Here is a 15,495-nt window from a genome sequence, read left to right as displayed (position 1 = left end):
GGGGGGGGGCTAAAGAGAGGTAACAGGGACATCGTGAAGGTCAGTTAAGGCTTTAATCTGAAGGATAAGAATCACAGATGGGTTTAAAGCAAGATAATTTTTATATACCAAGTAATCCTCATGAAATAAAAGTAATTTTAGCCAGTGTGAAGTTTAGAGAAAGACAGGTCAACCTGGAGACAGTCATAGTTTCCCAAGCAAAACACACCACTAGCCAGAGTTACGGTAAGAGTGTAGACAAAAGGAGCAGAAAGATTCTACTCTAAGAAGTATTAGAAGGAACTAAGCATTATAACAAATAATAAAATGAGATGAAAGTACCCATAAGGATACAGATTGAATTAATATCAAATGCATCAAGAGTTAGGTTTTATAGTATAAATTACAAGTAAGCTGAACTTACTGGAAGTAAGCTTAGTACCGGAAATGTACTAAGATTTAAGATTTCCAAAGATGAAGAAAGACATTCTAAGCTTTAGAAAGACTTTTATACAGTGGAGTTGCTTCCTTGTACAAATAATTCAAAGAAATTATAAACTAATCTCCATGTTTAAAATGCATATCCTATTTTAGCAGAAACTTTAAAAAATCTCCATTTATGACCAATTTTAATATTATTTCATCACCATCTATTAACAAGTTACTCAGCTACGAGTAAATCAGATTGACTTCAAACAGGTCTCTTTTTCATTGCAAAAAAGTTCTACTGAGAACAAAATCATATGGAAAAATAAAACACCCTGAGAATATATTCCCATTGTGATAAAAACTGTTAGTAAGTCAGATGTGGTGCTGCACACCTAATCCCAAGAGTCTGTAATGCTAAAGTAGGACTGTAAATTCGGGCCCACTTCGAACAACTTAGTGAGATCCTGTATAAAAATAAACATAATAATTTAAAAGGCTGGCAATGTAGCTCAGTGGGCAAGAGAAGCATAGGAGATGATAAGTACACAACTTGACCCAGCAAACACTTACTGAGACTTTGTACACCTACACACACAGTTACCTTCACACATACACTAGCACTGTGGTAGGCAATAGAAAAGATTAAGCGCTAAGACACAGGTGCTTCCTCAAGAATTTATAATCTTGATGGGGAGTTAGACATAAATTTACTTCAGTATGTATTTTTACAAGACCTCTGCAATGATAATGTGATTTTATAGTTAAAAATAGTTTTACTAGAGGAAATTCTGAGATTCTTTTGCATGTGACAGTATAAGATACAAACATCTACAAGTATCTAGATATAATATTCTAACACTAGATAGTTTACATTTCACATATTACACTCCACAGATATAGTGTTAGATTTAAGAAAATGATCATCGACTTGAATTATGATCAAAAGCTTAACTGCCGAAACAAAATGTCAAACTCGGGCAAGAAATAAATGAAAAACACATACATATACACACACAAAAGAATAAATGAATATAAAAGCAGATTTATGATGCTTGAGTTTCTTAAAGATCAAAGGAAAACCAACATAATAATTTGTACTTAAGATCTCTAATTTAAATTGCATATTTATCATCCATCACTCATTTTAATTCTTGAAAGTAACAGAACAACACTTACCTTACAACTATAAGTATGGATATAAGGATAGAACAGATAGGATCTGCTATCATCAAACCAAAATTTTGCATCATGATGGCAGAGGCAATGACACCAATACTCCCAAGTGTATCTGCTAGGATGTGTAAAAATACACCTAGAAATAAAATAATAAAAATATAATATCTTCTGATTAATTTAAAATAAAAAATCTTAGAACCATTGCAATTAATTCATTTTAAAAATTGTGACCATTCATCTCTATCTTAAAAAGAGTACAAAACTTTATAATTTTGGGAAGGAAACAGTATTAGGAAAGAATTAGACAAGAAAATGTAATGACAAATACATGGGCCCACAGAGCCCTCTACTGGTTATTAAAATCATTACCATTTGGGACTAGGATTTTCTATGAACCCTAATTCTACTTACATGACACATTCATTAATTAACCTGAGGGTTTTGTTACCCAAATTAGTTATACAATGTGCTTAAACTTAACCTGAAAAAGGGATTTGACTATTTTAAATTGAACATAAAATATGTGAATTTTTAATAATTAAATATTAAATTGGTAGAACACAGATACTACAGCTGCCCAAGAACCCAGATATAATACTAACATTTAATAAGTGACATTTGCCTGGAAAACCATTAAAAATGTCAAGATCTTTAATTTAGATCTTTAATGAATAAAATAATAAAAGTTATTTATTGTCTTTTAAACTTTAACTATGACTTGCTAAAATTATAAAATTCTTCAATATCGACTACCCTGTATGAAAAGAAACAGCTAATATGCAAAAAGTAAGGTACTCAATTTAGAAAAAAATTTTGTATTATTCCCTGAACAAAAAATAAAAGTTAACTATAGTTATTTACAGGGGTGGAAAGAGATTTAATTTAAACTCAAAAAATTTTTCTAATAATTTAAAACCCAACTATGATTAAGTCCTGTTGAATCTTAAAATGTGCTAAGAAATTATACTATAATTATCTGCTACTGTAACCTGCATAAAATAGTATACTACATATAATTCATCTTTTACTACCTATATACATTCGCATATGCATAGTTTTGAGAAATTTTTTGATAACAAAAAAATTCTGCCAGAGAATAGTTATAAAGTACTCAATTTCCTTCAGGTATTTCAAATAACAAAGAATAAAACTGATTAAATGTTAGAATACCTGCAACTGTTAAAGATAAAACTGAAAAAAATGAACCCAAATGAGCCAGCTGCAGTGCTGGGTAATCCCAGCACTCTAGGAGGCCGAGGCAAGAGTCTCATAAACTGGAGCTCAGCTTGGCAATGTAGTGAGGTCCTGTCTCAAAAATTAAAAAGCGCTAGGGATGCAGCTAGGCGCAAAGGCCGGTACCAAGGAAAAAAAAACTCTTATATGTGGTACATGTCTTTAAACCTTTATATTCTTTAATCAGTATTTTGGTAAAATCAGAAATGAAAATAGCTCTAAATTACAGAAAAAAAAAAAAAAGAAAGAAAGAAAAGAATCACTTGTCCTGATTTCTTTTAAAATGGAAATTCCCCTATTACTAAATATCATTATCCAAGCCCTTCCTACTTTATTGCAACTAACATTTAAGAAGAAAAATCACTAAAGAAGGACATAAAACAATACTGTTAGCTTATATAAATGAAACCTTAGAAGACCTAGTAAGATACTGATAATCTAACTCCCTAGAAATTTATAAAGCTGGGTGACCTACTCAAGGTGTAGCTAACCGTGAAAAATTCAGTTAACTTAGTTTTTTCTTGTTGAGTATCTTGTACACAGTTATTTTGCAGGAAAGATTTAATCTTGGGAAGTTATCTCTGTCTTTTGGCTACCTACTGGCCTGCTTCAGCCACTATAAATTGGTGTATATTCATAATAGCTTGCATAAAAGACAATTAGGAAGTAGACCTTTCTTTCCTTCCATTTCTAATTTTCAAAACTAAAAATGAAAGTTATTTTGTATCTATAATTGTATCAAACATGCACGATACAAACTATTTCAGCAATCTGTTTTAAAAAATTCTAAAAAAAATTTTATAAATGGAAAATTAGTGGCTGGGAGACACAGCCTTCTCATAATGAGCTTCTCAGTATGAAGTAACATATTCTCAGTGAAAAAATAAAAAGCAAGAGTTGGATTATCAGAAGAAAAATCAGTGCAGTAGAGACTAGATGTGAAGCTATTGAGAAAGTCAGACTGAAGACCAAAGTTAATAGAGGCAAGAAGACAGACCTGAGTTGAGGAAACCGTGGCAATGAAATCTAAATGGAAACTCAGCACCAAAAATTGATTTACATCCCAAAAAAGGAACCAGAGTTCACGGACAAGATTGAATTTCCTGGCTCATAAAACTGTGTAATTTACCATGCTAGGTGACATGTAAGCTCTTGTGTAGATATCATCAATTGAGGTCTACAAATATGATGGAGATTTCACTCTCTGCATTAATGTTTTTAGCTCAAATTATCATACACTAGAACATATTGAATGTTAATTTTGGAAAAACTATATAATAATGCTACAAAGGCAAACACTATTATAATGTCACTGTCATCATATTATAATGTCACTGTCATTATTTATATTGAAGCACAGATCCTGGCTAACGTGCTTTTTATTAAATATGAACTGTTAAGTGATAAGACTATCTGCTAATACCTCACATATATAAAATAATCACTAGAAAGGGTAACATTTTAAACATAAACAATACATTACAAATTTTTCCTAAAAGAAAACTTCAGACAACTGAAAACTATACAACTAGCTTCATACAATTAAAAAATGTGCAAATTATCATACCTTGTAAAATCTGTCTGCTGGGTCCAGTTGTTTCTTTTAAGGAGGGACCATCTGTAGAGAATTAAGTTAAATTATTTTAAAATATGTCTTCAATTCCTGATTCAAATTTTTGCAATTCAGAGTCCTTTTCATTCAAATGTCTCATGAAGGATGTGTGACTATATAGCCACATCAGACCTACAAAATTATTTTTAAAATTTAATAAAGTAATTGAGTAAAAGTAAATTCAGTGGAAGCAATCTTAAAAAGCAAGGCTATAAGAGTATATCTGAAGTTATTGTATTAAAAAATAAAAAGCACAAGAAATTAAAAACATTGTGAAAATATGCTAATATTCCTTAAAAATCTAGTACTTTTACAAGTAGAAAATTCAGACAAAACTAAATGTATTGCTTGACGTTATAAGAAGTTCAAGAAATGAAGCCAGACAGAATCCACGATAACCTGACTATGGTAAATAGTAGTCATTCAATAGCTTCTACATGGACATGGCATGACTTTTATACAGAAGAGATAAAAATACTTTCATAAAAATTGCCCTTATGATGAAAAGATACTATAATTTCTATACTTAAGTACTTTGATGATTACTAATTAGCTTTACATTAAAGCAGAAAATGTAAGTGAAAAAGGCAAAATATAACCAAACCTAGTTTAAAGGAATTACCAGGAGGACTGAAAGGCTTTCTGATATGACTAACAGAGGGTCTAACTGTAGTCATTGATTCTTGGCCAATACACTAAAGATCAATACTGTACACCCTTACCACCGCAGCACTGACAGAACAGAGCAACAGTGCTCTAAACAATGCAACACAGGGCCAGGGATTTAGCTCAGTGGTTCTCCTGCCTGCTTCACAAGCACAAGGACTCCAGTTTGATCCCCAGTAACAAAAAAAAAAGAAGAAGAAGAAAAAAAAAAACAATGCAACACACATGAAAGCTTAATCCTGAACATATTTTTTGTCTAGATAGGTTATGCTGTACCATGTGCTCCTGTAAAAACTACTACTATAAAAAGATGTAGCTGTCATGAAAATCCTGATAGTTAAAAGTATAATCGAAAAATCCAGCTCTTGATCACTAAATTGTCTAGGTCTAGATAAAGACAGGACTTTGAATGTTAGGCAAGCACTCTACCAACTGAGCTACACTAATAGCCCATCAGTAAATATTTTAAAAGGTATACAGCAAGTCCCCAACCTACAAATGAGTTCCATTCGTAAATCAGATTCATTCTTATCTGTTAAAGTGAATCTTATACAGTACACCTGTGAAAGCTCACAACTCAGATGTTCTTATATCAGGGAGTTACTGCACTTTTGTTGTAATGAGAGTTACATAAGATACTGTAACTCTTGGCTGGTGATTTAGCTCAGGGGCACTGCACCTGCTTGGAAAGTACAAGGTCCTGAGTTCAATCCCGGCACCGAAAACAAACAAGCACACAAACAAACAAAAGCAAAGTAACTCCCAACTATGTGAAAATCTGAAAGTCCTCTCGGATGTATATTTTGTCACTGTGTCAGGGATTGGGTAGTTGCTTACCAAACTTGTTTCTCCTCTAGGGTATGAATGTAAACTATTTCCTAGGCTTCTTTGAGGCTCTGTGGCTGAGTTACAGACAAAGAAATATGAGATGTAAACTATTTCCAGACTCATAAGAATATTCAACATCAGGGTCCCCAATCCCAGGGCCACAGACCCCACTGTTCCAGACCAGAACAGACCAGCATGTGCCTCTGAGGAAGCAGGCTGTAGAGCAGCTGGCAAGAGAAGCCTCGGCTAATCCTCACATTATAGGAGCTCTGCCTCCTGTCAGACTAATAGTGGATAGGAGGGAGAGTCTAAGGACTGGAGGTGGAGCTGAAGCAGTGACACAAGTGCTGGGGAATGTAATGATTATGTATCGCAAATATATACTAGTAAAAAAAAGAAACTAAGAAATTAAAAATCTGAATTTTTTTTTTCAATCCCTTATTCTGTGGTCTGTGGAAATACTATCTTCCATGAAACCTGATGCCAAAAAGGTTGGAGACTGCTGTTCAACTTGATTGTGAATGTATCTTCCTTCTACCTTCAAGCAGAAAGTCCAAGAGAGGATTCCAACAGTGGGGAATTTCATGGATGGAAGGAGCTTAAATCCCCAAATTGCCATAGGACACATAATTAGAGTAACTAAAAAACCTTTACGGCTTACAGTACTGAAGTTTTAGAAGTACCACTCCCCCCACATACTTTTTTTAAACAGCTACCTTTCCAATAAATACAAAGCTCACAATATACTTCCCAGTGAGATTAGTGTCTCTCTGGAAAAAATGAAATCATGGCCTACTAACTTTTGAATGCCCTGATTAGCTTATACAATACTGAAAGGAGAAAAACATTAAAAGCACAGATTTTGAAGTCAAATTATATTCATGCAACGGCTAGCTTTCTAATTCATTAGTTACTATGATTTCTTTGTGTCTCCGTTCATGGGTGTAATAGCTGTACCTACTTCATTAGATTGTGAGGAAACTGAAAAGTTAATGTATTTAAATTATTTAGAATGCCTGGCACATGCTGACCATTTAAAACTGCTAGCAATGATCAGTACTGTTTATGATGATGATGATGATGATGATGATTAGAATACAGTATCAGGATACCATAAATATTTAAACTTCCAAAAGATAAAGTTTTTAAACATTTGCTCCCAGACTACTAAAACAAGTATGTAAAATACCTTACTAAAACCTAAACAGTCAAATCTGAAGCTCAGGTCCATCCAAAGCATTTTGAATAAAGAATATTCAACTTGTACTACTTGTTTTAGGATAGGGAATAGACATAGGAAAATGGATACATATTGAAGATATACTCCTAAGTGAAATAAATAAGTCACACCTGTGTAAATACCGAATAGCTTCTCTGGTGTGAATAAACTGCAATAATACATAAGATCCTAATAAGATTACTGACATTTAGAAATGGGAAGAAAGGAGCTAAAGGTGTAGGGAAGGTGGGATGGGTAGGGGAAGGGTAATAAGGGAAAAGAAAAAAATGTGAGAGAATGAAAAGAAGGAAATAAAGTGTTTGTAGATGGGGAGAGAGGAGGGGATGGGGAGAGAGGAGGGGATGAGGAGAGGGCAGGGACAAGGGGGAAAAATGAGAACCAAGACCTGTCATGTAGAGGTACAAGATCCCAACAATGAATGTAACTGTACTGTATCCCTAGAATGTACCAATAAACTCAATTAAAGCTGAAAAAAAGTAAAATAAAAATAAAGGATAGGGAATAGAAGAGGAGTAAAATCTGGGGAAATTTTATTCAACAATTTAATAAGACTTATAAACAAATATATATAAATGGCACATATACCATTATGAACATGGTAAGACTGAGTTGTTCCTCTATGCTAGGAACTGTGCTAGAATCTAGTTAATAAAAAGGTCAGTAATATACAATCCTTTAGTTTAAGGGACAGTTCATTAAAATAGAAAGACTACAGAGCCGGGCATGGTGGTGCACGCTTATAATCCCAGCACTCGGGAGGCTGAGGCAGGAGGATCGCTGTGAGTTTCAGACCAGCCTGGGCTACAGATCAGTCTCAACTATATAGTAAAACCCTGTCTCAAAAAAAAAAAAAAAAAAAAGACAGAGAGAAAGACTATAATCTGATGGTTTTCTATAGTTAACCCCATAAACAATTAATTGAAACTCTTAGGCCAATTCTAGAGTCACATGATTATGCTACATTGCACATTTTGCAATCACTAACTCCATTAAATAAAAGTTATTCAGAATTTTAAGAGCAAAAAAAGTTCTCCAGGTAATCAATAAGGAATACAGGACTGGGATTTAGCTCAGTGGTTCCACAGCCTGCTTCGCAAGCCCAAGGTCCCAAGTTGGATCCCTGGTACCACACACACACACACAAAAAATAATAAAGGAATTAAAATCAGTAATTGTTCACTCACAATTATTTATCATTGTTAAGACAGGGAAGAACCTGACTGATGAATGAAATATTCAGTGGAATATCGTTCTGCCTTAAAAAAGAAGGCTGAATTATTGTAATAGTTTGCCATTTGGGACAATAAGGATAAGCCTGGAGGACATTATGTGAGATGACTAAGTAGGTGCAGAATGACAAATACTACATAATACCACATCAATGAGGAATTTAAAGTCAAACTGACCAAAACAGAGAGTAAGATGGTGGTGGCCAGGGGGCCAGAGGGTGGTAGAGAAGAAAATTATTCCTCAAAGGATATGAAGTTTCACTTATATCCAATTTACCTCTCTAGATGAGACCTAGCAGTGTGTGTAGCATGGCAGTATTTACTGTTAATTCTGTACTGCATACTTAAAAACTTGCCAAGAGGGTAGATTTATGGCAAATACAGACAATACTAAAACACATAATCTCTTTAAAGATTAATCAATTCGTGACACTTAAATTGTTTCTATTAATCTAGCCTCTGGTATTCATGTATAAACTACTTAAAATATAATTTTAAATATCAAATTGAGGGCCAGGGATTTAACTCAGTGGTTCTACCACCTGCCTCACAAGCACAAGGTCCTGAGTTCGATCCCCAGTACCAAAAAAAAAAAAAAAAGTTGTTGTCAATTAAATATGAAATTGATAAGTACCTTATAACTTAGTATCTAAAGCTACACAAGTTAGCATCTAGAGACTTCTAACATAGAGGTAACTATCATGTGTTAAACATAAAAAAATTACAATAAAAAATCTGGAAAATTAAAATTCCCTAGTAGTATTTTTAAGACTACATAACACAAAAGGCCTCATCATGCTTAAAAAAAAAAATCAAGATTTTCATTTGTTAAATCACACGTATTCCCGATTCACTGACCTTTAGCTAAAATAGCGGCATTTTATTATACTACAGTCATTAAAGAAAAAGCTGTATCTACTGCCTTATATCGGGTCACTTTCATAATCCTAGGACCCAATGATTCACTAGAAAGTTAAATGCAGTACCCTTTTAGTAGCTTTCAAGGAAGAGAAGTCATCTACACAACTTTTGTCTGAAAGTGCGTTCAGCCATACTCACCGTGAGAATGAAAGTGGCCATGTCCGTGAGCGTGATCGTGGCTGTGGGCAGCAGCACCGTGTTTCACTTCATGGCTATGGCAGAGATCTCCGTGGCCATGTGCAGGATCGAGAGCACCATTGAAGAGGGAATGGCTGTGCCCATGACCTAGGAAACAAAGAGGATTAGAACAGGGGTAGGTATAAATGCACACATTATTACAGTAAGATGACACTAGAGAAAAAAAAAATCACCTGTAAACCCAGATTCAATACAATACACACTTGTGAAAAGTGTTAAGGATTTATCAAAACACCCCAAGTTCCTACTATGGAGTACATGGGGGGAGAAGAATGAAAGCCCTGAGGGAAGCGACACACCTGACTGGAAATGAAACGCAGTGCTAACCAGACTCGCACAGAAACATCCATTAGAGGTAATGCTACTTGTTCACAATAAATATACACTTGGAACATACTATGTGAGAGACACTATGATAAAGCAGTAAAAAGTGCAGGCAAAAAAAGCTGCAAAATACAATACACACTAGACACCAACAAAGACTAATTAAACAGATGGGCCACTGTCTTGCTGTTCCACGGGGGCCTGTCCTCTTGCCATAGGGTATACTTATTTTCCTACCTTTACTAAAACTTTGCTAACATTTGTGCTTGTCTTGACCAATTCTTTGCTCAGGCCAGAAAGAACCTAGAAATCACCTCTAGGAGACTGCAGTGCCCCAATACCTGGCAACATATTTGGCTCAGCCAGCCAAGGAGCAGGTAAGGCCCCTGGGCACATTTATTTTTTTATTTTTTAATTTTTATTTTTTTGGTTCTTTTCTCTCTATCCTAGTCTGGGGAACCCAGAAACTTCTCATGGCACCAAAAATTATGTTCTGTTTCCCAGCATATGGGGTGGGGAGAGCACACGTGGCCTCTGTGGCTTTTCTTTTTTCTCTCAGTTGCTAAGAGGCTTACAGGTCTGCTTAGGTTTATCTCCCTGTGGGGGACCAACCCATTAATCATGCCCAAAGCAGGCTGCAAACAGAGCAGGCTATAAAGAGTTACTCACAATAGGCTTGTTTTAAGAAATGAGTCTGACTGAAGCCTATGTGACTCATAGGAACATTGTGGATTGGTGCGTGGGCCAGTATCAGCCCCCTGCCAAAGTCCATGGCAGAGACCAGGGAGATGGTCTGTGAAGCTACGGGGCTTAACAGGGGATAACACACAGAAAGGTCAGAGTGACTCACACCCAAATTCTGTTCCCAAAATTAAAATCTTCTTTACTAAAAAGGTTTTTTGTTCATCACAACCTGTATTTTGCCTGTTCTGTCCCTAACACAAGACTAAGTGTGTCTCTTCCTTTACAAGTTTTATCTACATCAGCAATGTATCCCTAGTAACTACTTGTAGCCCCTTCACATAGCCCCTTTACCCCAACTGAATTATATCATAGTTCAGAAGCCTTGGCTGGCCAGGGTCTTTGCTGCTTGCTCAGCACTGGCTCCCCATTTCTCTCTTTAATTCTGCCTGAGTCTTTCTTCTCGCTTGGTACCACAGCCCCGAGCAGATTGGGACCCACTGTGTCATCCTAGCTTTAGACAGAGACGTCTGCCTACCGAATACTTGAGTCTCACAAGGCGTGCTTTTTCCTCAGGCCTCCTCCATCTGCATGGGACACTGTCTGAAGGTATCCTAGTTGAGGCTTAATTATTTCTCTAACTAAGGAGGCCTAGTTGTCTCTTTAAGCCCCAAGATGAGCCATGGGAAACTATATGAAGCATGCCTTGCAGATTCTACTAGGACATTTCTTTGACAAACAGAAAAAAGGAACCATTATCTACAGTTCTGTGTTCAATATGATGACAGGTGGGTACAGGATGACAGTTTAAATTACAAGAGTAGTTTTCAGTTAAACTGTTTCTGCTTAAAAGACAGAAGGTAAAGTGAAATGCCTTTGAAATACTTTATCTCAGGAAAAGCCCAGAAACCATGGTATTTAGAGTGGTCCCAAAGAAGAAAGAGATGTCTTTGATGATCCTGTCCTCAGATCCCCATCTATCTCTCAGGGGGATATGGGTCTCTTCCATCTGTTTAATAAAAAAAAACTTCAGATGGGACCCCACACACCAAAGACCCAACTGCTAGACATGGCCTTTTCTCTGTTCAGCAACCTGGATCTGGAGAAAGGTCAAAAGAGAATTAGAGCTAGAATTAGAGCTGTTGCAATGGGCAATGCTTTAAACTCAACCAAACTGTCTAAGAAAATCCAAGGATGATTAAGTGCAAGAAATCTGGACATTGGACAGGAGTGTGCACCAAGTCACATCCTGGGCCTTCTTCTGAATGTGAGGGAGTCAATATACCTGACTCATGGCACTGAAGGGCTGACTGTCCATCGTCCCAGAGAGGGACTACGGCAGCCAAAACCCCCATTTCCTGCTCTAAAGAGGCCCAAGGAAACCTACAATGGCCCTGTCCACCAATATTACCATCTCCTATGGGGAAGCCTGCATAATGCTGGATCTCATATGCCCGGAAGTTAGCCACTCCTGTGAACAAATGATTTCTCACACCTATGAAGCCGGCAGGACATCAGTGATCTGCCTCTCCAAGATCCTGATATTCCTGATAACCTCTGGGAGACCTGAAGCTCCTCTTCAGAAAGCAAGACACCAGTACTGCTTCAGGTGCAGATAAGTAAGAGACCCTAATGACTCTAATTCACCATAGCCTAACTGGGCACCTGTTATCGAGGCTTCCATTTGTAATTAGATCCATAACATGGGTAATCTTGCTGAGGCTATGGCTCTCGGGCTCCTGATAATTTCTCTTACCTCCTTCTTTGCCATATTTTATCTCTCACAAGAAGCACTGTGACCAGCTCCTCATATTTGCGTTCTACATCCCCAACATAATAGTAAAGCTACTTTGTTTCTCCCATCAAATAGCCCGATAGTCACTCTTTTCTGTCTTCTAACACTTTTTTTCTTCAACCCAGCCAGTGAGCCACAACACTCCAAAGTAGTTAGACACAGACTCCTCAGTAAATAGGCCTAGAACCCTTCCAGCTGGAAGAAGCTATGGAAGACAAGAGAATTCCACTCCCTCAGCACCCGATAAAGATTATAGGGATATGTGTCTCTCAGGGAGAAATGAGACGGGAGGCCAGGGTGTGGCAGAACTGGCTGGAGAAGCAGGTGTGTCCTGTTAATTAGAAATCCCAGGACACATGTACACAGCAGCGCCCAAAGCCCTGCATGTGGACTACTCATGGCCTAGAGCTGACTTCAGCCTGAGGACTGGCTGATATATAAAAAAGGACAGAGTTTGCCACTGTTCTCTCTCGCATGGATGTCCCATCCTCAAATTGTAGAATATATTTCTTTTCCTACTTTTACTTCGCCCAAATTTGCTCTGCAGAGCCTGTTTCTTTTCCTACCTTTAATAAAACTTTGCTACCATTTATGCTCATCTCAACCAATTTTTTGCTTAGGACTGAAAGAAACTAGAAACCACCTCCAGAAGGAAGACTCCAGCACCTCCAGACCCAGTAACATTTCCACTGGATGGCGCTCAACAGCAGCATTCACTACATTTTTTATCATAAAGGCACTCACAAAAGAGGACTTCCAGAACTGCTTCAGAAAGTGATAAAAACAATTGGATAAATGTGTTTAAAGTAAAGGGGAGTATTTTTGCACTCGCAGGGGGTGGGGGGGGTAATGGCAATGTGTCTTTTTAGTAACATTTTTTTTGTTCCTGCTGCTACCCACCAACAATAAACTTTTGCAATTCTATGGCATCATCATGGTAGGCTTGGCAATCTCATGAATCATATTTTTGTCATCTCTTTTCTCTCACCAGGTGGAAACTGACTGCAGCTGAAGGGAGAATGTTTTTTGCTCAATACAATTTTCCAACCCTTATGTTTAAATGCTGTTATCAGTTTACCACAAGTAAATTTTTTCTGATGTTAGTTTTTAATCTCTAAAATAGGGATAATAAAGATAAACCTGGAGAGATAGATATGAGTAAAATATACACATTGAAATCCCCCCAAAAGAATGTGAAACTAGGGAGGATGGTGGCAAGGGGTGAAAATGATCAAAGTATGTTATGTTTATGTTCAAAGAGGACAAAATGAAACTTATCAATCTGTACAACCAATAAAAAATGAAAAAAAGATGAGCATACATTTAATACATATGATAGACTCAAAAAAAGCATACAAATAAACAAAAAACAAGATATAAGCATATAGTTGCAGTGAGGCAAAGGTAGGGGACTATCTTTAGTAAAAGGGTCAGTGAAGTTACATGAAAGCAGGCAGAAAAAGACAAACATATAAGAATAAAGAATCCTTTCTACATTCTATAAAAAACCAGTAAGAGGGCCAGAGATTCAGCTCAGTGGTGCTGCCGCCTGCTTTGCAACCACAAGTTTCTGAGTTAAATACCCAGTACAAGAAAAGAAAAAATTAAGAAACTCATACTAGCTATTCAAAAGCACAGAAGAAAATTCTGAATGGTGAACAATTTAAAAATATCAGCTATGCTTGTAAAAATTTTAAATACCAGAAAATCAAATCCAGCCTTGCATCATATGAAAACTGGGAGATCAACCTCTGGAAGGGTATAGAGAAGACTTCTACAAACTACCTCTCCTCTAAAACAACAAAAATACAGGAAAACAACTATAAACCATTTCAGAACTTGGGCAATTAACCGAAACTACTGAATAAAGTGAAAACTATCTACCTAAGAGGAACTACTAACCCTTGATAAGACAGGAGCCTTTGACAGTCTAACTTGGAGTGAATCCTATTCCATCTTCCTCTCCAGACCATGAGCAAAGCAGCAAAAAGCCAGAAGGATTCCAAGTGACGGAAAGATCAGATCATTATTGGTGTTTTTTAAAAGTATCATTTTGTGGATAGTCAATATTTTGCAGACTTGTTTTGCCTCAAACAATTTGTCAGCCAAGTGAATCTTAGATTCAGTGCTCAGCTCAGCTTGAGGTGGGGATGAGGGTTGGGATAGGGCATAACAAAAACAGTGGCAAATTCCTAGCCATACCTCAGCTGCTGAAGGCTGCAGTTTAAGCTGGGGTGAATTATTATAAGGAATCTCAGAGAATCAGACAATTATAAGGAACACTGGAAACTATTAACATATTCCTTAGAATCCAAAAGGTGGCATATACACTGTGCACAAGACCAAGAAAGACGTGAAACAGGAGAAATCATTGTTCATCTCTCACTGACCTTAAGACTCTACATAAGCAGGAGGCAAAACCTAAGCTGCCTCATAAATTGCCTTAAGTTTATTATTTATTTATTTACTTATTTTGGTACCGGGGATCAAACTGAGATCCTTGCGCGTGTGAGGCAGGCGGCAAAACCACTGAGGTAAATCCCCGGCAATTGCCTCAAGTTTAAAAGTCTACTTTCTCAAAAAGATCTCTTTGACAAAAGTGGGAGATTTTAGGGAAGGCATTTAAGGAACTACTCTGACCAATCAATGGCTTTCTATTAAATTATATGGGTTCAAGTGTGACCCTTAGGAAGTCAGGTTAAAAATACAAATAAGATCTTAAAACAACCAGCAGAGAACACAAGAGCCACAAATGTCAGTAAACACATAATCCACTGTATCAATTCACAAAAGACCTGCAGTAAGAAAAACAACACAATAATAACAAAAGTACCAGGAACAACAAACTTTAGAGGACAAACATAATCTGATACCAGAGTTGTTACAATATGTTGTATGCCATATGGTATATTTTTAAAAGGCAGCTTGCTAGGGGCCAGGGATTTAGCTCAGTGTTTCCACCGCCGGCCTCTTAAGTGCAAAGTCCTGAGTTTAATCCAAAGTACCAAAGAAAAGGTAGTGAGGAAGCTTGCTGAAAATATTTCTGAGGAGACCCAAATTTTGGCCTCAGCAGGCAAGCTTCAAAGTACTCCAATTAGATGAAAATGTATTCACAAAAATCATTAGACTTCAAATAGAATAAACTCAATGAAGAAGTTATCTAGAGATGCAGTCAAACTGATAA

The 15,495-nt window shown here is 36.6% G+C and overlaps 1 protein-coding gene across 1 annotated transcript in view; it reads right to left on the bottom strand.

Moving 5' to 3' along the window:
- Positions 1–15,495, bottom strand: part of Slc30a7 (solute carrier family 30 member 7) — a 77,205-nt gene that overhangs the window by 42,101 nt on the left and 19,609 nt on the right. Inside the window, exons 6-8 of the mRNA XM_010639084.1 lie at positions 9,452–9,598; positions 4,385–4,435; positions 1,585–1,720 (exon numbers count right to left, since the gene is read on the bottom strand). Coding sequence (XP_010637386.1) covers positions 1,585–1,720; positions 4,385–4,435; positions 9,452–9,598 — 334 coding nt within the window. The remainder of the gene's footprint in view (positions 1–1,584; positions 1,721–4,384; positions 4,436–9,451; positions 9,599–15,495) is intronic.

This window comes from Fukomys damarensis, unplaced genomic scaffold (assembly GCF_012274545.1).
Source record: "Fukomys damarensis isolate Sample0158 unplaced genomic scaffold, DMR_v1.0_HiC HiC_scaffold_33, whole genome shotgun sequence".
Lineage (NCBI taxonomy): Eukaryota > Metazoa > Chordata > Mammalia > Rodentia > Bathyergidae > Fukomys > Fukomys damarensis.
Note: the sequence above shows the minus strand (reverse complement) of the source record. Positions and strands in the feature narration are given on the sequence as shown.